Source organism: Motacilla alba, chromosome 1A, assembly GCF_015832195.1.
Source record: "Motacilla alba alba isolate MOTALB_02 chromosome 1A, Motacilla_alba_V1.0_pri, whole genome shotgun sequence".
Lineage (NCBI taxonomy): Eukaryota > Metazoa > Chordata > Aves > Passeriformes > Motacillidae > Motacilla > Motacilla alba.
This window is the reverse complement of record NC_052031.1, coordinates 44,567,131-44,592,616: the sequence shown is the minus strand read 5'-3', so window position 1 is coordinate 44,592,616 and position 25,486 is coordinate 44,567,131. Positions and strand designations below refer to the sequence as shown.

General features: G+C 35.8%; 1 protein-coding gene across 4 annotated transcripts in view; it reads left to right on the top strand.

Moving 5' to 3' along the window:
* The window catches only part of CDK17 (cyclin dependent kinase 17), a 90,324-nt gene that overhangs the window by 39,824 nt on the left and 25,014 nt on the right, over positions 1-25,486 (top strand). For 2 of the 4 annotated variants that reach the window (XM_038154792.1, XM_038154793.1), the window contains exons 3-5: positions 1,524-1,562; positions 9,181-9,345; positions 15,499-15,632. In XM_038154792.1, coding sequence (XP_038010720.1) covers positions 1,524-1,562; positions 9,181-9,345; positions 15,499-15,632 — 338 coding nt within the window. The remainder of the gene's footprint in view (positions 1-1,523; positions 1,563-9,180; positions 9,346-15,498; positions 15,633-25,486) is intronic. The other 2 variants (XM_038154795.1, XM_038154794.1) reach the window with 2 other exon arrangements.

The following is a 25,486-nucleotide window of genomic DNA, read 5'->3' as shown; positions in this document are numbered from 1 at the left end:
ACCACATCTGTGCTGACCAAGAATCCAGACTTATCTCCATCTGATTTATACTGATTTATATCCTATGAAATACTTATATATAAAAGTATTTATACAAATATATATATATATTCTGTAAAAATCTTTATTATAAGTTGCAGTTCAGCACTGCCATTCCAGATGTGGATCACTTGTACATAGTATTAGGGACCTTTCCTTATGGTCACCTTGCAATAACCTGTGTTGTTCAGCCCCCTGCCAAATGTTTTTTCTCGCAAAACAATTGCCTGTGATTTCAAGTTAACTGCAGCTCCAATCCAGAGGCCCACCTTGTCATTAGCTCCAGTTTTGAGTGGGTTGTTTCAAGATTCAAAGAACAGTACTCCTAATGTAGAACAAATTGTCCCATTTGCAGTTCACGGCCACAAAAATAGATCCATAACTTTTGATTTCTTTGCAGTGCATTGGTACCACTGTATCAGCTACCCTTTTGTATGCAGTCTCATTTAATACACAGCCTCCTTCATCGTGTGATGTCAGTACAATCTCAGTATGCATCACTCATCCATGAGCAGCAAAATGGGATTAGCAGGGATCAACCCATATTGTTCAATGCAGTAGCGCAGAGCTGTTGCACTGAATATAGAATAATCATTGGGTTTGGGTTTTTTGGAACACCATCAAATTATTTAGTGACCAGAAACCTATATATAATTTAATCTTTCATACAAATTATGTTCATCATAATTGGCTTCTGGGTGAGGAAGCACTGCCAAATCAGGTCATAAACCATAAAAATAGAGGGACCAGTGAAATACCTAATAATATATCTGAAGCCTTATGAACTGTGGACTGTATGAAGGATACTTCAGGCTAGTCTTTCATCTAAGGACAAAAGCTTTTCTTGGTCTCTGGTGTTTCAACATAAAAACCAATTAGGTGGATTTGTTGTTTATTTTTAATTTTTCATACTAACAATGCTTGCTTTTTTAATTCTATATTTTACCTTAATATATGTATTTTGATTAGTATTAACAATATTAAATGGTAATTTGTAGGAGTTGACAACTAAATTTGCCCATGAAATTTTTCTTTGGCAATAACATACTAATGAAATTTGGCTAGAAGTAACATCCAGATCATGCATATTTAATGCCTAATTAAGTGTAAAATTTATGCAAATACTTCAAACACATATGATCTCTAGTGAAAGCAAAAAATGTGGCTGTATTGTCTAATATTATGAAATGCACCATCACAAACTCCAAGCATGCTTTTAAGAATAATTGCAAGATGCATTCCAAAATACAGCCACAGCTCTTGCATTAATTAATAAGTAACTTGGAAAGCATTTATTTTGTTGGTTTTTTGGTACAGATAAATACACATGTACATAATAAACAAAAAAAGGTGACATTCTGATAGAAATGGCTACATGAATTTGTAAAATAATACTTATCTCCATTTGGTCTCTTTTATCTCAGTGATGTGATCATAGGATCCAGTCTCATGAACACTTGCATAATTTTTTTGTAATTTTACAGGTGTGAGTAATAATGGAAGGATCAGCTACGGTAAAGTGCGTAAGTGTTTTTTAGGTTTAAGGCATTAATGACTAGTTAATACTCTGATAAGAGGGATGAATGTTTATAAAAATTAACACATTGCGATACTGTCTCAGAACATCCAAGCGCCTTTGTAGTTTTAATCATTTCATGTCATCCTCAACAGAGCTGAGAAATTCCCATTCCATCTGCTATGTGTAATTCCTTGAGTGTGGAAGGAAAACAGTGTGTTGCAACATATTTTCAAGACAGTGTTCTTGAATTGAAAATATGAGCACAGAAATGCTTACTGGTTATAAATTGGTAAAATTTCTCTGTTGATGTTGGAGGAAAGTATCAGTATGAAGATGTGGGTGAGTAGGGGGAGAAGAAATACCCAGAACTGCTAGAGCTCATTCTAGAGCTACAGACTACTGTGAGTAATTGGTAGCTGTCACAGCTAAACACTGATCCTTGTACTGTCCCTTACACTGTACTGGCAATGTTTTTATTATGGTCTGTATGTACCCTTCTGTGCTGTGGTCTGCATCCTTTTGTGTTATTACTGTTCAGTATGGTTTCTCCATCCCACGTATGCTGCACAACATAGTGTTCTTTCTTCCCTTCTGTTTTAATTTGCTTCTTCCCACAATACCTAGAGGCTCTGTTCATATGTGGAAGTGCTTATAAAGTGAAATGAGCATGAAAATTCAGTGCCTGAAAGCATGCTGCAGAGACCCATAGTCTTGGAGGGCTGTGTGGGGGCTTTGTCCACTCCTAAGTGTTTCCTTAGAAGCAGAATACAAACTTGGCAGGGAACATAATGTTTAGATGCAGAAGTGGACTCTCTAAATACTCCAGATTTCTGGTAGTGTAGGCTCACTGATGAATATGCAGAGATGTTTTTCAAATGGTATTTGGGTGGAGTCGTTAAGTACAGAAAAGTAAAATACACGTAACTAGCCAACACTGTTTCTGAAAGTAGGGCAAAAAAGAGCCAGATCCTCTGTTCTCTGGTTTGGTTGGCAGCTTGGTCTCAGAGATGTTTGCATTGAGATTGTCTGTGTGAATGCAAGGATAGAAGCCAGGGATACTTGTATCTTGGCTGTGGTATTGACTCGCATTGAATTAAATTGTAGCTGGAATATTTTTGTGAAGGATTTGGTGTAGTGTGATGCCTTCTGCAGTTACGGTTTTAAACTGATGGTGTGTGCTTAATGTGATTTGAGGTACAGAACTACCATGCATATGTTTCAGTACAGGTTCTGATGACCAAAAATATTATCTGAGAATTATCTTCTGAGCAGTATGAAATAAATAAATCTTAAAGACAGGGTTTTGGGTTTGAATATATTTCACTTGATTGTCATCTTTATTGTTTTCATACCCAGACTGGAGGCAAAACCTCACTCTGCATGAAGTAACTTTGAAAGGCTTTCTATAGTGTTTTTTAGATGTCTTGATGTCATTCTTTGCCTTGTGTATTTGTAGTTTGTTTTTGTAGTTCAAACAGACAGAAAAATTTCTGTCCTTTCTGTCCTAAATTAAAAATAAAGGTTTATAGGACCTTACACTGCCATTTTAATAATTGAGGTGCTTCATTTCTTGGAGGAAGTTGATAACTGTGTTTCTTCAGGATTATATTAGCATATTTTTTCAAATGTTCTACCAATATTTTTTTGCCTTGTGTTGTGCAGGTGAAGAACATTTGTTCTGGAATGACTGCTCTACTCAAATGGATTCATTTGAGCAATGGGAATAATCCCTTGAAGTTTTGCCAAATTTTTAAAATTGCAATATTCAGTAGTTTGAGGATTTTATCTAATTGTTTAATGAAAAGTACTGGTTTAGATGGTATTGAGTGGTTGCTCTGTTTTTAGAATGACTTAATATTTTCCTGGGTATCACATAACAGAATCCAAGGAAACAACCCCGTAAAATAATCTATAAATACACAGTATTTCATAGGGTTCCTCATCCAGCTCCTGGAGAGTACATATATAGCAAGCGTATTGCTGCTTTGGGTTATTTAAATGTATCTTCTATGGAAGCTGTCACCTGAAATCAACTAATTTTAGTGAGTGGGTCTGACTGCCTTACAGCAGTGTAATTAAATACACAGTGCAGCATGCCAATTCTATAATATCAGAAATTCACCTGCTTACATTCTAAATTTTTTGAAGAAAAAAGGGCTTCTTTACAACAGCTTCTTCAGCAGACTTAGTTGAGTATGTGATAATATATATTCATAAAAAGTGTTTTAAAATGCATTTACATTCCTGATGAAAACACTTTCTCTCTTTAATCCACCAGCTGACTGATGTGTGACAGTATGTCAGTTGCTGAGACTGTGCAAAGAAATGCCAGGCAGTTCTGCAGGCTCTCTGGAGCTCAGCTTAAGTAAATCCAGTTAAGTAAATCCAGCACAGGAAAGAAAGTGGTAGTGTGGGTCTTTGTTATCATAGATGGACGAGGAAAAGAAACATTGTGGATTAATTGAAAAATTGCTTAACTCAGGAATAATTTCAGGTCAAGGTTTTCAGTTAATTTAAATTGCAGTTAAAGGAGGAAGAGGAGGCATCTTTGTAAAATTGTTGGGTTTAGTTAATTCCTCGGACAGGTTTCTTGGTTATATACACTGCTGTTCTACTTGACTGCCAGTTTTCATTATTATGAAGTTAAAAAAAAATCAGCTCCACTTACATTCAAACATATATTTATGCCACTTCACAATTGAATTATTTCAGTGGTTCATTTGAGTTGTTTTCTGGTTTTGTGTGTTTGTTAGCATTGGTGGTGGAATTATTTCAAACGTCATAAAGCAGTGGTACCTCACTGGATACAATGTTTTCTTAAAATAGGTGTGTGTATTCTAAAACATTTCATGATCCAGCAACTCTTCAACCATTATTAAGCAAGACTGATTGTATTTTGAGCAGTATTTTCTTTGAACGGTGCTGTTGTATTTATTTTGGGTCATGGCAGTAGCAACAGAGGTTTGAAAGACAGACTGTGAGAAGTACAAGAAAATTATCCAAATTATATTAAGGGTTAGCTCAGCCCTCACCAAACTTTAACATCGAGCAATGCAGCAGTGCACAGTCACCATGCATTGCTCAATTTTAACCCTTGCTGAAGGTGCACACTTAAATGAGATAACATGGATGTGGCATTTAAAATAAGGGATGTGCGTTTTTATAGATATAAAACTCATGTGCATATGTGGATGTTCTTTTTTAAAGGGTGTCTATTGTAAGAATTGTTCATGGACAATGAAAAGAAAACTGTGTGGTCATCCTGTACATGAGTATATTTATAAATATTCTCATTGAGAAAGTTTTTTAACTTCTTTCCCACTGAAGGACTAGATTTGCATGATAGCTTAGTAGGCTGCCTAAGAAATTAAAGCACTGAAATGGCATTCCTTGGAAGATGAGTCTAAGATTACATGATGTTGTAACCAAAATAAGAAGGGAATATAATAACAACTGATGAAATAAAATCTAAGAAGAGCCACTGAGAAGTCTCTGTTTCAGCTTGTTTTCCATATCAGTTTGTTTTATCAGTTTAGAGTTACACATTATAGAGTAGGTTGAGGAAAGAGCGCTGGAGATAAATGGTTCATAAGACCCTTACTGGAATGGTTGTGCCAGCAACAGCCAACACAAGTGAAGTGCCCAGGTGCTGCAGAAGTCTTGTGCTGTAAGGACAGCTGGAGTTCTGCCTGTCTGTTCTCCAGTCTCTGAGGATGACATTTGAGGACAAGTCCAAGATTAGAGCCCAAAGTACAGCATCATTTCCCCAGTGTACTGTATCAGTTTCTAGCTCTGAGACTTACTGAACTAGGCAAGTCTCTGTGTGGATAGTAACCCTGAGCAGATTGCTCGTTCAATCTCCATTTGACTGTTGCAAGTTTGGATAGTTTTAGCATCCTGTGGCAGGGAGTTTCCACATAAGAATCATTTTGTGTGCAGTATACAACCTGCCATGACTGGCTTTTTCACTCCTGTGCTGGAGGAGGTGGTGGATGCAGGGGATTCCCAGGTGCCCTCTTCAGCCTTGCAGTGAGTCTGTGGGTTGTGTCATGCTTCTACTATTGTAATCTGCATGAGAGAGGAATACCAGATTTGGGCATGATCTCAAAATGCAGTAGATCCACACACTTACACATTGAATTTTTTAGTGATTTTTTTACTCATCTTTTAATTTCCATCATTCATTTTGCCTGTAGCTGAGTATTAAACCAACAGCAGCATGTGGTTACTGAGTTATATTTACCAAGTACAGTGACACTAAAGTAAGATACGTTTATGAGTTTTATATAGGGGAAACATTTTTTGAAGACGAATCAAAGCTATAATCACAGAAATAAAATAACAAGAAGCATTTTTTATAGATATATGTAGTAAAGGCATATAACTTTTACAGTTTAGACGCATTTTATTCAAGGCCAGACAGTTGACCAAACTTGCATCTTAAAACTGCCATATTGTACTTTAAATATAGTGATCAACGCATTAATAATTCTGGAAAAATTGATGTGAATTAAATTATAACTTCAAAAGAAATACTTGTGAGTCTGGGGAGAGAGAGAGAGTTGAATAGTTTTTTCAAAAGGACTTTATTTAACTCTTGTATCTCATAAATGCAGGAAAACTGTCATAAACGGTCTTGTAAATTAATTTCTAGTAAAGGTTTGCTTGATCATTTTCAATATTTGTTCCAGCTCTTGGCTGCTGCTGTCACAGTGCAGGGAGGAGATAACATAATGCAGAATTGATGCAACTGTTTCTTCAGAAGCTCCTAGCATACAGCAATGCACGCTGAATTGTTTATAACAAATATACTTTGCAAAATGTAATCCCATGTGTTATACCATCACATGCTGTACAATCCCTCCTTTTTGTAAATTAACATGTATCAGGATTTTAAACCTCCGCTTATAAGCAAGTAGTATTAATACTTGTCTTAGTCAGAAACACGGTGCCATGTGAGTGTTTCTGTAACCTTCACTTCATTGTCTGCCAGTAGTTATGCCTGTCCTACTACTTGACCTAAATTATTGTTGCAAAGTTTTATAATGGGCTTCACAATTTAGTACAGTACTTAGGACACCAAAGGAAGGTAATAGTTGCCTGTGATGACAAAAGTTATTTCTGTATAATTGGATCTTTATCAACCATTTATCTTTCATTTTTGTATAAATTTATTTATTAATATGATCTGTATTTATCCCTGTATTTGAGCTGAACTTTGCAAGTGTTAGGATATTTTAGGAATTTTGTTTTGACTTGTGAAATACATACAAATTTACAAGTGCCATGAGGAAAACAGATATTTTCAATCATCTCTGTGCATCACACTGTTATGTTAGTAATGGACATAAAACTCAATCTCTACACAGACATTTGATGTATTCATAAATTCTGGCCTCTTTTGCATACTGCACTGTTCACGAAGGCAGATTGCTTTTAGCATGAGTAGACAAAAGCCATAACGCACAAGGTACTATTCATTTGTTCACCAGTGCATGTAAACTCAGTGTGAGGTGTTTAGACTACAAAGTTAATCAAATTCAAATAAAATTAGCGAGAAAGTTGGAAAGCAAAAAGCCAATGCTACCTTTTCAAAAGGAGTAGTTGTGCTGAATGTGAACCTGTGTCCTGTCATGTGGAAGTAGTAATAGATTCTGTTAAAAATTGATGAGGGATTTGCTGCTTGCTGCCCTAGGATAAATCTGCTGTTAAAGGCATGCAACAAGGAAGCTGGTACCACTCTTAAAACAAAAGAGTGATGCAAAGGATTAGAACAGAAATGAGCATTTGGGACAGAGATATGCTGAGGTTTGAAGACCCTGGTCATACTTTACAAACATATACACAGATGTATGGTGTATTTTTCCTCATGTTCACCCACTCCAATGCTGTGTTTATGAAAGATGCTAATGATAGGATGCAGGCAGGTTTGTAACAGTGCTGACATGTCCTTTCTGTTTTTGGTCTGCAGCATATTTTTTCCCCAGGGTTTTTTTGGGCTTTTTCCCTGCAGCAGATGAGTTAATGCTTTTTGGTTTTTTTGTCTCACTGTGTTGTTCATGTTTATATGCAAAAATTCCTTGCATAATTATTTCTTAGGGTCATTGACCTGTCCTTGGGTAATTCTGTCTGTGTACTTCTGTCTCCGCTTCAGACTAATCATAATAATGTATCTAGAAGATTTTTGTATATGTTCCCTTCAGGATCCTGTTTTCCTTAGGTTATTAGGCATTTGTTGCTTTTCCTTTCCTTTCCTTTACCATTGAAATTCTGCTTTCCATAAAATATGTTCTCCTAGCTATATTATTCTTACTCCCCTTTTTTGGAAGGGAAAGCAAGATTTTGGGATCCCTGCATGTGGGTATATAAGGTGGAGTGATGAAATAGCATCCCACACTGCTCCCTGTCCCAAGAGGCATGAGTGAAGCTCTGAGCACACCCTGGGAGCAGTGGCTCCAGTGGGTGCTGCTCCATTCAGTAACATTCACATTGTGGTTGCTCAGTGTGTGGCTGCTGCCTTTTCTGTCTTCTGATTAATATCAAACATGAATCTGCAATGTTAATAAGAATCAATTAGTGGAAAAACAAAATTACTTGAATTCAACTGTTCTTTGGGCATAGCTTCTGTTCTTTTTCCTAGTATAGGGAGAGTGCTTGCATGTAGCTGCCAGATGACTCTGATCTTGTTTGCTGAAGTGAGAGTATTTAATCTTTATTTTCTTGTATAAATGACTTCATTGGTGGTTCTGCTGAGTCCACTGTCGTGACAGTCAATGCAAATGGGCATCTGTTCTGCTTCTTTTGGGGGTAAAAAAACCCCTCATGTTTTCAGAGTTAGCCTGCTTCTAGGACCATGTCTATCCTTGAGGGCTAGTCCATGTGTGAGGAGTCAGGTTGCTGAGGAAACATGAATACCCAAATACTGCTCACACTTGTAAATGCAATTTAAAAATTTCCAACGCTTCATTCTTTTAGAAAGTGCTTATCAATGATGATAACTTTAAAAAAAAAATCTCTGTGAACCATCTGAAACACAAACCAGTAGAAAGCCAAAATAAAAAATTGAATGCTTAATTTTTTTTTTATACTGTGTAAGCTAATAACCTTAATTATGGCATGACAGCTCTGGGAGGTATAGACAGGTATGGTTTCTTCTAAAGATCTCCAATGGCAAGGCTTTGGTGTTAGTAAGAATTTTGAGAGGGAGATTCTTTCAAAGGCTTATCGTTGAATTTGCTCATCCTAGTTGATCTAGCAGCTGTCCTGTTTAAAAGTAAAGTTGAAACATTGTGCAGTAAGACAGAAGAAAATAATTACATTGTTGTATTGACGTTCTAAGGCTGTATATTCAGGGCAGTTACTTGTCCAGCAGAGTGACAGGATTTAGTAAAATTAAGTTTGGATAGCACTTAATGCCATATTGTGTACTTCTTTGTTGATAGAGAAATGGCCATAGTATGGTGGTCTGCTGTTAGCATGAAAGATAATTTTACCAGACTGGTGATTTCCTGTTTACTAACTCTTTTTCTTCTTTCTTTTTTTTTTTTTTTTTTTCTTCTGGCATGTTCCTGACAATCCTCCTTGCTTGTGGCAATGAATATTTTGATCCTTGTGAACTGTAGAGCCTATTGTGAAGAATGGCAGGCCTCCAACGTCTCACAGCATGCACTCATTTCTCCACCAATACACGGGATCTTTCAAGAAGCCCCCTTTACGGAGACCACACAGCGTCATAGGGGGCAGCCTCGGCTCTTTCATGGCAATGCCCAGAAATGGGAGCAGATTAGGTAATTTCCTACATTGTTTGTTTCAATTAATTTTTCTGTGAAAAATGATGTTGGTATTGATTCATAGCATGAGGTACAGATACTCTTATTTCTTTAATAAATCCCTGAGTGCAGTAATTTTTTCTGGAGTTCAAGAAATTTGTTCTTAAGGCACTGAATGTCTCTTAAGATTTTCAGGAAGAAAGCAATTAGAAGAGCACACAGAAAACACACTATAATTTTTTACAACTTTAACAGTTGCAAAAGTAACAAAATATTCTTTCTTAGTACTTTGCAAGGAAACAATGTATCCATGTCAGTTAAGCATTGGCAAGATGTACAATAAATTTAATATGAAAAAAACAGAGGATAATCATCCTATATGCGGAATTTTAAAAGAACTGCTGTATTCTCATTATTCTTGGGAAAAAAAATGGTTTTTTCAGTGACAAATTAAGGCACTCAACTATAATTATCTTTTTGTTGTGGTCCTGAGCTATATTTGTGCTTCTGTGAAGCAAATAAGTTATGAAATATTTTTTCTTCTTCCAGTAATTTGTCATGTTGCTGCCTCCAGTCACTATTAATGTTTTATCCTGCTTTTATGTTATCTTAAATTATGCTTAATTAATTGATACTAAAAAATGAGAGCAAGTCACAGCTTAATTGGAGTTTTTATAATTTTTTCAATCTCCTGCCCTCCTTTAGAAGTGTGATAAACTGATCTTTGAGATTAAGCTATGAGTCTTCAAGATAGTAGTCAAACCACTTATATCCTCCTCTGGTGTAATACCACTCATCATGTTCAAAAAAATCCCTTTTTACTGCTTGAGTTACCATTCCAACTGAAAAAAGAAGTATATCTTTTTGACTTTACTCTAGCAGCTGTTGCTATCGCACAAGAAAACAGGTTTTAGTATGCACTGTTTGACTACTCTATCATTTTCTGATTTCACTCAAGTCCTGTAGACAGTATTTGCTTTTTCATTTTTGTCAAACCAAGCTCTAGTTAAGTTGCCAAGAATCTAACAGTTAAAGAGAGTTTAAAAAAAATGTAGTTACAGAAATCTGCGTTTATCTGAATATGTAGTCTTTATGGGTTATTTGTCAAACTGGGTATATGTAAACTAAGTACAGGAGAAGCAAAGATGTGTTTGAGTACAGGGATGCCCATACTCTCTCACTTGTGTTGCCCTTAACAACAATTTGTAATTTTTTAAGTAGTATGGAATAGATGTACGTACAGAGTGTATTGTGGAATAACACAATGGTTTGGGTTGGAAGGGACCTCAGAGGATCACTTAGTTACAACCTCTCTGCCATGGGCAGGGACACTTTCCACTGGGCCTGGTTGCTCTGTATATCTATGTTAAACACATCTTTTTTGCTTTGGATATGATAATGCCTTTTTTTAAACTCCTTATTTGATGGAAATACAAGCTACTTGTGCATGTTATCTAGTAGTAGAAAACAGTAGTACATGTATATGCAATCATAATTCCTCTTTCTGATCCTTTTTCACATCTTTCTTTCTTTTGTTCCTGCCATATGAGAATGGTTATTGCTCATCAGGAAGCTGAGGTTTTCCCTGTTGGGATAATGACATCAGAAACAAAACAGTCAAATATGCTACACTGCGTGAGACTTTCTTTTGCTTTCTTCATCCACCTTCTTTCCTTTACAGTTTTTCCTCTATTTCCAAGGTAGAAAAGTGGTATCAGAAAGATATCCTTGAAATACAAAATCACGGGAGGTAAAGGATGGTTATTGCGTTAAAGAAAACCAGATTAAATTGAGCCTGCCACAAGTGCATCTTCATGCTGCCTGTGTTTGAATGAGACTATCACTATAAAAATTGATTGAGAAGCCCAGGAGGATTTTGGAGTTTCATTTGCTTTTTGAGCACTGAACTTGAGTTTCTGCAGTTGTGATAATGCATGAAATGCCAAAATACTTTAAAAATAATTTCTGCTTGGAAATTCTGTATTAGCTTTATGTTTTGTAAAATGCTGTGTAAGGAGAAAAATTTTGAGCTATGCCTTTTAAAAAAAATTTAGCAATTTCTATATTCAGTATTCAGTTACCAGGATGATTTTAAATAATAGAAGTGATTTTCGGACCATATTGTGAAACTACTAAATGCGGGTTTAGCGGATAGATTTTTTTTTAGTTCACTTCTATCTGTGCAGCTTCTACAGTCTTGTACCTCTGGAAGCATTTAGCTGCTGCAGTCCATGATGAAGCCAGAGGTAATAAACTTTTTTTGGACCTGACCTGGCTGAATGCAGAACAAATCCAGCTGTCCTTGTTCCATATTTATATTAACATCACCTCTGGAGAGGCTCGTGGAATGTGCAGAGCTAACTGAAGCTGGCCCTGCTGGTGAACTGCAGTAACAGCCGGAGAGAGTTAATCCTTGCTTTTGCCAGTTGTGTTGATAACAGTTATGGAGAAGTTTTGTTTAATTGTCATAAATATTATTTGAAAGGAATGATGTTTCCATACAGCTTTCACAGTTCAGTAATGGTAATGGCAAAGGCAATTTCTCACTATGGCCTTCCTCAGTTTAAATTATATTATCACTGAAATTAATCGTGCAGTGTAGCCTCTTCATAGAAAAGTAAGCTTTGGAAAAGTGCACCGTGGAAGAAATCCGTTATGCAAGTCACATGATTGTTTTTGTAATAATTTGAAGTAAGGTGGAAAGATCATGCAGTCTGACTCAGTACTAATTAGTGACTTTGATTATGGCTCACTTGGAGGAGTTCTCATTAGCTGCACCACAGGTTCCCTGTATTAATTTCTTCCATGGTGCATTCCTCGCAGCAGAAATGAGGACAGCCTTTTCCTTTAAATGTACTTCTGTAGTTTCCCTGTTATATTGTAGTCATCTGCACCTAGCTTTTCATTACATTGCCATTCTGGTTATTTAATAAGATATGTGGAGTACATTAAAATAAATACCTATGTAAGAGAATGGCTTGGTATTGCAGTGAAAGCAATTCAATACATTATTGAATGATTAAAACCTCTGAAGACTATGCAAGCAAGCTTCCATGCAGGTAAACTTGTCTATAGAAAGGCTTAGAGAAATTAGGGAAATATTTGCATGGTTTTCGTCATTGCTTATTTAAACATCATTGTGCACCTGTGTAAAAATGATTAAAATGTCTGGGTTAATGCCTTAGTCTGGGGTTTATGCCATTAAAATAATGAACATAAGGCTCTACTAATGCCTTTTTAATTGAATCAAATAAAAGGATGCATTTATACCAGATGATAGCACAGTCAAGTTATTTTTAAAAAGCTTACAATTATATCTGTTTAGAAAATAATTAAAACATCTGCAAACCCTTATAGATAGGAGCAGTTGGGTATTTAGCCTATTGGAACTGCATGTGCCTAATGATCCATTTTTGCTTCCTCCAGCCAGTATCCTGCATAAACCTTCTTGGTTCTGGGTATGTGGCTTATCCAGACTTACCAGAATTAATCATATCACAGTGGTATTCAAATCAGCATATAATATAAGTCTGAAATACTGCATTTTTAGACTTGAATGGTACAGACCCTCTTTGTCTTCACATTCCTGATTTATAAAGAACAGAATCTTCTTGCAGCTACATTATCTGTCCCAAGTATATGGGTGTGTGGTACTAGTTCTTTAAATAGTGCTTAGTTGTATGTTATTACATAGGCGATCTTAGTACAAGAAGAATTATCTTTGTCAGCTAAGGTGCTCTGTGTAGTTCTGAGCATTGCATTTCCAGTTGTCTTTTTTACTAGTAATTTCATAATACAAATGCTTTTATTAATTCAGTATGAAAATATGACAGTATTAGTCCCATAATTACTTTATTTGAAGTATCATTCTCTCTGAAAAAGAAATTATGTAATTGCACTATGGCTTAAAATGCAGTACTACTTTAATTTTGTCGGTTTTTATTTTGTGAGATTGCTGAGATAACTGGGCCTTGCCTAGCTTCCATAAAGAAAGTAGACTTTGCGTCCCAACCAATGGGCTTGTTTTAACATGAGGATAAATAGATTGGGGAACAATTGTCCGTAGCTGTTACACTTCGTTTTACTAACAGAATCTAAAGAGCTGTAATTGCTAAATTGGATTACATGACCTCTCAGAAAAGTATTTTAAAAGAGGGGTTTTTATTAAAGAAATGGTATGCTGAGTGTGCTATTATACCAGATATAACAGTGCTGGCATAGCAGCTTTGCTGCAAGTAGTGTTTTCAATAACGCCTTTATATTAATAAAATTAATTTTCCACAGTTTGTTAGAGATTTTTAAAAAGATAGCTGTCAAGTCACTACAGAGAATAAGACATTTCTTAGAGACTTAGCAAAAGAGAGTCACATTTTTTCTGCTTAGGTTCAAAGCTAAGGCTGATCTTTAGGAACCATTTTCTGAAAATCTTTTCATGTGGTTCAAATTGGCATGCTTTTAGAAGCACTGATGAGTATTTAGCTTGTTTGAAATCAGAAGTTTGCTTAATATATAAGGAGTGCAGATTATTTTTTTTTAAATTTAGTCCAAATCTGAGTATGACTTGCAGGGAAAATTCTGATTCAGTGTGGATTTTTAATAGAAAGACAATATAAATCTGCATCATTGCTGGAAAATTTGCTTTGTGCATGAGATGCATGCTTTGTTTGTGTTTAATTACAGTATTCTGAGTTAAAATATGTGTTGCTAATAACTTATAAATTAATCTTTCTTTTTATATCCATTCTGTTTTCCATAAAAGGAAATTGTTTGTACTGAGGAAGAATTTGTTCCTTTGAAGTGTGCATTATTCTATGTAAGCCAAGCTAGACAAATATTTTAGGAGATCTGCAGATAACAAAACATCGCCCTAATGGTGCTTTTTTTCCCCAGAAAATCCAATTTTCTTGCTTGTTGATGGAACTTGCAGTTTCTCTTTTGGTTTTGGGGGGCATTTTAAATTTACTGTACTGCTTTGCAAATGTTAAATACTTTCAGGTGTATTGGTGGTAAAGCTGAATTGATCTCTGTGTGTTTAGCTAATATTATCATTTTTTTGGGATAGAGTTCTGGGATTTTTAGTTGTTCCTCAGGTTCTTTTACACCTTGTAGAAGATAATGATTTCTAACAAGGATCAGAAGACAGCAGGGAGACTGGTTTCTTTTGAAGCACCTACTTTATATGTATAGGTATTTAATTTCTGGAGTAATTTTGGAATTCAGTTATTTTGAAGTTGATGATGGAGCATTACTCATAGTGAATTACTTGCATGACCACTTTCCCTTGTGTCCTTTTGCAAATCATTTGGCTCTTTATGCTATAATGACACTGCCTTGACTTTCCTTTGTTCACTACAGTGTTTGTCTCCAAAGTCTGAAAAATCCTTTGGTTCTTAACAGCAATGTATATATGTATCTGTACATACAATTTGCATAAGCTTTTATGTGCAGGAATCTTAAGGATTGTGTAAAAATTAACAGTTTCAGTTGACATGAAGGTCCTGCATCGCATAACTCAAGCAGTTAGGTAAATTCCTCCATAATGCCACAAATACCACTTAATGGCTCTTAAAAGTAAGTCTTCTACTGAATGCACTTGTATGTTGTGGACCTTGATTTTGATGGTTATAATACATCCCCTGACTTCACACATGGGTGCCAGGGGATTTTATATTTGAAGTTTATGTATTTGCCATTTCTGAAAATACTACTATACCTCTTGGTAGGGCTTTAAAGCTTTCTGATGATACATTTAGGTTACCAGCATTAGGTAGTCTGATTTGAAAATGTTAATTATTCTCAGCAATGTTGTATGTCCAAGAGCAGCTAAAAGAGAAGGGGTACTGAGGGATTTTAGGAACTGAAGCTGGGAGGGGGCGATGGCTTTTCGGAATTACAACTGGGATTGGAATGTGTGTCTTTCGTTTTGGAAAGTGGAGTTTTGCAGCAGTTCAAGTAAGTTTGCGTAGAATTCCTATAAAGTAATCCTGTTCATTTTGTGGTTATTACTGAGTCATAAAAAGTATGTATCAGGACTGCCATGGCTGTGATGAGTCTTTGACTCTGCTGTGTAACTCAGTGCACAGTAATGATTCAGTTTTTTTCCATCTATACAAAAGAGCTGTTTGAGGCATTGCTGTTTAACTATTTTCAATTATTTGGATTATTTTTAAGATATTGTTCATGAAAATTTGAAAATGGGGTCGGATGGGGAAAGTGACCAAGCTTCTGGAACGTCATCTGATGAAGTTCAGTCTCCCACAGGAGTTTGTCTCAGAAACCGGATACACAGACGAATCTCAATGGAGGTAATTCACTTTTCATATAAGGATCATTTAAATTGACTAGAGAGTTGGGGGTTGCTTTAATTGTTTGTTGTAACTGGTTGTCTTCTCAATTAACTTTAACCAACTATTCTGCCGTATATTTCTTGCAGAGGGCATTATTTTCATACTATTTAAATTTGTCTCCATTTGTCACACATGATGGTTATCTTGCACTTTTTATGAGCTGTTAATTTTGAAAATCTAAATATGTTTTGAAACTTGAATTTTTGGGAGGAATTTTTTAAGTGCAGCATTTGAATAGCTTTCTGTTGCGTTGTGTGCAAGCCACTGAATGTATTCAAGAAAGGTAGATGGTTTAGACATTTTTTACTTAATACTGTTTTTCTAGTCCTTACAAAACTAATGCTACAGCAGCAGCGACGGTCTTGACTGCTTCAGCCTTTTCCTCTCTTCCTGTTTTTTTTCATGAGCGGAACTTTACAGGATGGTAAACAAAAGGAGGAAAAGTACCTTATGAATAACTGTGCACATAATTTCCTTTATTTATGGGTCTCATTATGAATACTAGCCACCCTTGTGCTTGCTTTGTTGTCATTTCCCTTGGTGAACTAAAACAAAACACTTCCCTTTTTCTAGAGTGTATAAAAGTTACAGTTATAATGATGTCTTTGTTACAGAAGCATGTAGAATTTTGTAGTTGCTCTTTTTAGTATACATAGCAATAAGCATAGCTGTAAGATTTTGAATCTTCATTTAAGGTTCATATCAAATACTGGATTGGGAAACTGATTAGGATAAGTTACAGTAGAGTGTCCATGCCAAAAGTGAGGTGTTCCGTTATGCTTGGAATTCCGAGGCTTCAAGCGTATAGTGCAGATATGATTTCAAAAATGTGTGAATTGGTTGTATCAATTATTTAGATAGTTTCTTGTACCTGAGAGGTTTTGTATTCAAATTCTTAAATTTCTATGTTATTTGATCTAAGACCTTTGTTCTCCTGGCTTTGCTTGCTGAAGTTTACTTGGGAGAGCAAAGGTGGGTTTACTGGTTTATGCAGGATACTTAAATTTGTGAAAACCTGCTTACCAGAACATATGCTGGAGAAACTAAAATTCAAGGAAATTACTTAAAAGGATTATTTACTTTTTGTTCATTGTCTGTTTCTTCTCCATTTTGAAATGCATATTTCGAACAGGAAAGAAAAAAAAGAAATAAATGATTCATAATGAAATTAATAAACTGAAATGGAAATCCATCAAATCTTCCAGAGAGGGCTAAGAATCATTAAAGGATTCTCTTTTGTATTGGAATTCAAGAACTCCAAAAGAAATTAGTAAAGATCTCAGGAATAGTAAAAGTCTGGAAATTCCTATGTAATTCTTCGGAAGTTTGGTTGTTTTGGTTTTTTTTCAAATAAAAGCATAATTTCATTTGCCTCTTCAATTGTAAAACGATTCTTAAATTACTGTTTAAGAGGCTTTGGGAAGCTTTTAAGTTTTGTTTATGCAATGCTGATTTTCTCACTTTCTACCAAATTCCAAATGCTTGCTTCTGGCTTTTGAAATTAGCATTATTTCTTCATGGTCTTGCCCAGTCAATGAGAGAATAAATGGTTTTTTAGCATCTATTCATGTATATTCTGTGAGAATCGTAATGTTTCCCTCAAATCACCGTAGTATTGATACAGTGACTTTTCCTGTAAGATTCCATGCTGATGTGTGCAAACAATCTCCGTTCTGAATTTTAAGAATAAGAGATGGTTTTGGTGGACTTAAGTTTGCTTTTTAGAAATACTTCGTAGCAGATTAGGTTGGACTTGTACCTGTTTGCATATTCCAGAGGGAGAAAAATGCAGCAATCTCATAGCTTTGGTTAAAATACCTTTCTAATGATAATCTTTTCAGTCAACTTTCTCATTTCCTAAGTGAAAAGGCTTTAAATTATTACATTGTCTGCCTGTATTTTCCTCCTGCTATTTATCCCATGGGTCATTTTCTGTCAGTTTTGACAGATGGCTAGAAATCTCAAATTCTAATTCTCTGTTAATTTCTGTGAAAAAAGCTTTGCATTGGGAGACATTGCTAATGTATCCACTGCTAGTTAAAAACCATAATATCCATATATGAGTTCAGTTGCAAGGTGTAAATCCACAGAAGACCCAGTTTTATTCATTTTGCTCCTTGTGGAAGGGGATCACTTGCTTCCTTGACCTTTGGGGGAACCAAAGCAGGCTTTCTTTGCTCTTGTAAAGAGTTGTGCCTGTATGCCTTGTGGGATTTGTGCTGTGGAGCTGGCTGATTCAGTAGTAGCAATGTGATTTTATGAAGAAAAAGAAGCAATCTGTGTTGTGAAGTTTCTGTTATTTCAGTTTTATTTTGATGGCTGGTGGCGATCTGTTGTCTCCAGACATAGGGTAGCCTGAGGACATCCTCCCTTTATAGCCATTTATGATGAGTTATAGCTGTAGGCTATACATTACAGGTTGGAGTAAATTAGTACATGTGTGACAGAATGTTTTTGCTGTAGTCTGAAGTCATTAGCCCCAGCTGAAATCCATTGTAGAATGGATTTGATTAAACATACACAGTTGGATAACGCGATAAAGCAATATTCCTTGTTCCTCCTCACTAAGATGAATGTGCCTGTCACGCTATGGCTGTGTCCTTTCTTGTGTTAAGTTTGACCAATATTTGCTGTATTTATAATTTCTTGGTTATATATTTTTGGTTCTTTCTGCTGAATTGACAGAAGTCCTAATTAGTTTTGAAGGTAACTAATCAGGTAAAGTTGAAACCTTGACACATCCTTTTTAGTTATAGGAGTTTTGTATATATAACCAAATTTTTTATGCTCAGCTTGAACTTCCTTTAGAATTCTGAAAATTAGCAAGCCAACCAGGTTTTATTAAATGCTTGCTAAAAAAATGCATACTGTGCTCAAGAGTTTTAATTAGAAAAAAAAAAAAAAGGATGAAAGAAAAAAAGAAAAAAATTATTATTCCTGACACATACATTTTGTCCATTAGAATACACATTCTGATTTTTAGTGCCCATCCTCACTGCAGTTAAATAATGCATAGCTACAAATAAAATGTTGTCGAAGAGCAGACGTATTCTCTGCTGCAGAATATATGAAAGATTCTGTTGGGGAATAAAACTTGATCTTTCCAAAATTTTCATATAGAGAAATACAGAATAGAAGTGGAGAGAGAAATGAAAAACATGTTTGTTACAGCAGAATCTTCATAACAATAAAAAGCAGAAATTTCATAACCTTAAATTGTTCTGGTTTAGAATGGAAATCATGATGTTGCATTTGTCCTGGTTTAGAATGGAAATCATTATATTGCATTGTAACCTAAGTATGAAACATTTTGAATATGAAGTGGTGATAGTGCAATGAGAAAGAACCCTGCTCTGCAGTGAAAAGTCTATTGGGGTGAAAACTTTCCATGCACAGTAGCAGCCATGAAAAGACCAGCTTTCAGTCTGTTATATCCACCCCCCGCATTCCCCCATCAGTTATAATTTTGGCCAGCATGACAGGGAGATGATAATGTGGTTGCTTCTGAATTCAACAACACTGCAGTTGTGGTTCGAGATTGGTTTTTTTAAATGATTGTTCCTTGTTATCATGTGTTTAGAAGACAAAGAGAAAATACCAGAGTCTCATTGTGTTGCCTAGATAAAGTTTATTTTGCTTGTAATCCACAGGCTACATTTTGTTTGTAAAGCCGTTGCTTTTTCTTTTTCTTTCTCCTTCCTACCCTCGTTCAGGCAGGAACCACGCTGACAGTAGGTGTGAGCATCTATTGTGTCAAGAGTTTGTCTTTAAAAAGCTGTTAGGTTTTAATTAAAATGTCTTTTACTCTCCTGCTAATACGAATGATTATGTACTAAGTCAGTTGAATTGTTTATCAAACAAAATTGATGGAATAATTTTTTTGAAGTGTCAGTGATATAGCTTAAGAATGTCTACACATATATCTCTATTTTAAGTGCAGCTGCTTTCGTCATGCAATGAGAAACATTTTTCCAGATCATGGAACTATAGCTTAAAGCATTTTTAGTTTGATTTTGGTAGAAAAAAAAAGTCATGCATTAATATAAATAAAGAAGTAATGCATTAATTTAAATTTATAAGTGGTTAGAGTTCACTGGGTGCCCTATGCCCATGCAGTGGACAGTGAGTGCATCATTAAGAGCTGTGGTGGATAAAAAATAAGGAGAAACAGTCTGTGCAAATTGAAACATCTGTTTCCCTTTCCCAGAAGTCCAAGGTCTGTTAGCTGTCTTAGCATGTGAACTGGCGGAGGGCCATAACCCGCTGTTCACCAGCCTGTTTCCCAGATATTTTATCCTGAGAAACAGTTCTTATCCATCCGACTGTCACATTAGTGACACAAGTGTGTTCCAGATCAGACTGCTCCTACCACACTGCTATAGGGGATAATTCTCCCCTGAGAAGATTAGCACCAGGGTTAGTACTTGTAGCTGAACAGAAGGAAATACAAAGGCTACAAATTCATGCTGTAGGCAGGTGTATGTTGTGATGGTCACCTTCCAAAAGTAAGAATTGTAGATGAAAAATGAGGTTTTTTTGAACTTTGCCTTTTACCAGGGTATAACTGCTTAGGGGGTCTGAGTAACCAACTGAGCCTGAGTAACTCAACATGCTGTTTGTGGGTCCACCTGGGCAAGCACACCGCGTACCTTCTCCTAAGAAAAATGCACAAAATTAATTGATGTTTCAGCTGATAAAAGTGTTAAGAATTTGTTCATAGGCTTCAGATTAGAATGTAGTTTGTAGGTCCCCATTCTCATGTGCAAATAGGGCACTCTCAGCTCCGTGCAATTGTTTAAATGCTTGAACAGCAGACTGGATGCAGTACTGACCCCAGGTCATGGTCTTCTGCCAGTAGTTTTGGAAGGAGGAAGCCACTTTATCCAAGATAGCCTGAGCATTCAGCCCTAGGTATCTTGCCATCCAGGAGGCTTCCTTGTATAGCAAGCAAGCATTACTACTTACGGCCTTCTCAGAACTGTCTTGCCATATTTACTGGGTTTTGTCAAACTTGCTTCTCTCTGACTCCTGAGAAAGCAGTAGCTTTTCTTTTGATTGTCACTTCTTTGAATCTAAGCACATGATCACCTACCAGAAGATTTCAGTACTAGACAGAAAAAAAATTGAAGTGGAATGCAATCATGACTTCTTTTGATTTTCAGTGGTCACTGGACTGTCTCCATTCATTCATGCTTGTATTGTTTTTCTCAACCTTTCTCAAGGTTACACTAGAAAATGCGTTACCCTTTTTATAAACTGCCGCTTTCATGTTTCCATGACCCTTGGTGATTTCAGAAGCCCCCTTCTAAAAACCCAAGTGCATATTCTAAATTATTAATACGTTTTTGATTAAGCTGATGGTCCTCCTTTTGATCTGTTTGATCGGCAGACTCATTTCTTCTACAGAACACTGTCACTACAAGTAAAAGGATTTCAGCTTAGGTAACAGATGATTTTAACATGCCTTTTACTAGAATTTTTAAAGGGTAACTGCCTTTGTTATCAGCAGTTAGTACTTTTTTTGCCCTTCTGTTGGGAACCTTTGTCATTCTGGTGCTTAAGTTCTTGCATTCCACTTGCAAATACGCCTTTGGAAAAGTTACTACACTAGGTAATGTTCTTTCTATAAGGATGGAATATATGCTTTTTTGGCTTTGTGTCTTGATGTCTTGTGTTTCCTTTAAGTTCCATTTAGGAGTAGTCTAATATCACATTGGATCTGTTCAGTCATCTATAAAACACATCTCTCATAATCACAGAAATGCATCAGATGAAAAGTCAGTAATGGGATGCAGTTTCATACTCTGTATTCCAGCCACACTTTAGTCCAGCAAGGTCAGATTTCCCATTTTCATATTCAAGAAGTTGGTGAATTTTTAATTAGCCACTTTTTTCATGGGACTTGTGTTTTGGTACTTAAAGTGTTGTTGATGATATAAATGCTAGTATTAGTAATTAATATTACACAGAACTGTTTTAAAGGTTCCAGTTTGTGTTTTTGCAGTGGTGTGTTCTGTTTCTCTTTTTCTTTCCTCTTGGCCTTTTTTTCCTTACAAGCTGGTAATCTACACTATCTTTTTTCCTTTTGGGGCAGTTTCTCTTGTTACTATGTTACAGAAACTGATGAGACATACAGAAATCCATGTTTAGAAATCAGGAAGGTGCAGTAGTAAGTGAGGCTGAGCTTGCTTTATTATCTTCTGTTCCTGCCCAGCACCTACCACTGAGTCACACAGCCATAGCCCCTGAATTTGAGCAGGGTTTATACTGAGGCTAATGCTACAGAGGGATATCTTGAAAGGGGGTAATTTAGCAGGCAAACAAAAACAGACATGATATCTTTATAGTTGTTGCTATTTTTTACATTCTTCCTTATATTCTCTGAGTTCACTTTATGACCAGCTTAATTATTTTATTGCTTTCTGATGCAATAAAATAATAACCAAAACAAACAAACAAAACCACAAGAAAAACCCCCAAAACCAAAGCAAAGAAAACCAACCAAAATAAAACAGAATAATTTTCAAGTGTTTCTGGTATAATCTGTCACAAATCTCCTGTGTATTTATGTACTTGCTGAAAGGAAAGTTAATGTCTCACATTTGATTTTCATTTCTCCTTTCTCAAATTTTTCAAAACTGGTTTTCTGACACATGTATTTGTTTTGTTTGGTTTCATTGGATGTGAATAGAAGCTCCTGGAATGCAGTTTGTGAACACTGTATTTGTGCTGAACAGTTTAAACTTTTCTCTGTAAAACTAATGGGAGAGATGAAGTAAATAAAATAACAACCTGTGGGATTTTTTTGGAAAATGCATGAAAGAGCAGGTTTTTTCAGCTAGTTGGTAGCCTAAGCAGCATATCCATGAAATGAAAATTCTCACTAAAAGTATTTTGAAAAAGAAAGTGTTCAGAATTCATACTTTTGCCCACTTAAAAAAAAAAATCTTTTGGCCTGTAATTCTAATTATGTGCCTTCAAAAATACTAATTGTTGCAAATTCGACTGAAAAGATGCTTAGCACATTTCCTAAGTTTTTTGTGGTACTAAAATAAATAAAAACAAATGTATCTGCTTGCAGTACTTGTTTCTATGCTTTTAATTTTTATATTATTCATATTTATTTTACATTCTTATTTGAGGGCCATAGCTACTGTAGATAGTGGCAGTAACGTTCTTCGGCTACTGGCAGTAAAGTCCTTACTTTGTTGATTGATGATTATAGATGTGCTGGGAAAGTGTGACACCTAGTCCCAAACCAGAGATTTAACCCTAGAATTTCTAATAATAATATTTCACAGATGATGCTTGGCTCCTTGTCTTTGCCTGGTGTGTCAAAATCCAGTCTGACAAGCTGTGTTTATGTTGGGCAGGAGGCAGAGAACATGCATTGTCTGTGGTCACTGGTATTTCTTCCAAGTCTGAAATGGCCTGTGGGCTCAATCTTATGATAAAATCCCTGAAAGTGCTTTCTGTACTCGATTAGCATATTTGGAAAAAAACCTTTTGATTTAATTGATGAATGAATTCCACCGTATCTAGGGTGAATTCGTCCCAAATGTAAAAAAGCCCCTTGATTCAGTACTCAAAATGGATACTTTCTGAAATTGTGCTGCATTTCAGCAGAGTTGCTGAAAACCAGCAGCCAATCTTAAGATTGTATTTTCATTATTGCTGCTAATAGAAGAGGTTCTTTGATGACCCTTTCCTCAAGTTTAGCAGAAAAGTAATTGAATAATCGATTTAATGTTTTTGGTAAAATTGTAACAATAACAACATTCAAGCATAAAGGAAAAATCTAATATTCAGATATAAATCACGCTGCTAACACAAAAAAAAAATGCACATTATGCATCATAATGAAATTATAGCTAAACCTGTCAGTTGTGTGGGGGAATGATGACGGCTTTATATACATATAAGGAAGACCAGTATAGATAACTCATCCCAGCTGTTAAAATAGTCTTTTTGGTTACAGTAATTGAAGCCTGTTTATAAAGGTATTAAAATAGTGTGCTGCAAGGATGCTATAGGTTTCTTTTGGTGCATGTGTATTCTGGTGTTTTTCTTAGAGACCTAGAAGATCTACAGGGCTGTAACCAAATAATAGTTTTTTACAAATATGTTCTCTGACTTGGGGTTGGTTTTTTAGGGTTTTTTATATTTTATTTTTTTTTTTGCCTCTAGCAGTCTTGTTGTATGTCATAATTCTGTAGAGCATCCAGTTGGCTTCAGCTGCGCTATCATTTGACAAAAATGCACTGAAATTTGATAAGGCAACCTTCAGAAAAAACTCCACATGGTATCTGATACTAAAATGATACAGTAAATACATGCTTAAAAGTTGTATATTAGAATGTTTAAGTTCTTACGGGCACAAGCTAATGTCTTAAAATTAATTTGTTTGCTTTGTGTATTGTGAGGTAACTCATAATGCACATTCTTTGTTAAAATATGCAACGAAAGAATAGTGTAAAAATTTGGTTGGTTTTGGAGGTTTTTTTACAGTAAGCATGTATTGAAGTTGGATTGTTTTGTGCAGAGTGCAACAGTATTACAGTGATACAGTATTTTAGATGTCATTAAGCATTCTCCAGTGAACAAAAGCACAGTGAGTTACTAGTGAACAGCCTGTGGTTGCAGCTGAGATGTCTTGCTGGTGCTCACTAAAGCTGGTGAGAAGGCCAATTCAGACCCATGCTTACACAAGAGCATTTTCATTTGATCCTTGGTGGATTGTTTGGGCCATCAGAGTGATGCCTGTAGACTTAGAAGAACAATTCTTTTTTCTTTGAGAGGCTGTAGCAAAACTTCTTGGATGGAATTTAGCAGAATCAACTCTTAAACTAAAATTTAAGGTGAGAGGTGACCAGCAAGTTTTCTGTTGCTATATAGTAAGTACATACCTTAAGTAATGGTTGGTCTGGAAATGTAGCTCACCAATAAACAGAATCTCCAAAGCAATAAAGATGATAAGGTATATAATAATGTAGCATGGCAGGTTAGTTTGTGTCTTCCACTGACAGAGTCAGCTTCCTACTCCCCTTGGCTCCTAACCTTGTATCAGTGGATTATTAGTTCCTTTGTTTGGGAGGGATAGTTAGGAGACTTTATCACACCCAGCCCTTTCTCCTCCAAAGGCAGTGGGAACATCTGGCCACAGGCAATGAAATACTGGCTTTGGAGATACTCAGCTGTTAGGTTTGCTAAATGAAACATTCGGTAAGAATGAATAGAAACTGATGTTTATCAGGGTTTTCCCTTCAAGTTTTTCTGACAAATCTTCCTTCCCTTGCTGCAGTTGCAGTTGTGAGTGTGGTAACAGTCTGAAATGACCTATCAGTTCAAAGATTAGCAGCACTAGAAGTCCAAGTAGGTACAAGAGAGACTTACTATTGGAGCAAGGAAGGAGCACTCTGCAAATTGGCACATTTGTTACAGGTTAGCTATAGAAGTAGCCTGGTTTTCGTTTTTTGCTTTTTGTAGTGTAGTCAAAATTGGACTTGGAAGACCTCAGCAAAGCCTTCCCTGGGGCATTTTTCTGGTTATGTATTTTTTGTGTTTAATAATGGGTTTTTTCTGTTTCGTGATAAATATTAGTGTTTATTTTCTCAATGTACTATGTAAGTCAAAGACATAATGACTTGACAGAAGACAGACAGACTTCACATAAAAATGTGAATGTTTCAAGTTGCTTCTTTTTAGAGCAGTTTTAATATGTAGAGTTCAAACATTGTCTATCCTGAATTGGAATCATCTTATAAACTTCAGTGAAATTAACTGAAGTGTGTAGTGCATCTTGGCCAAAAAAA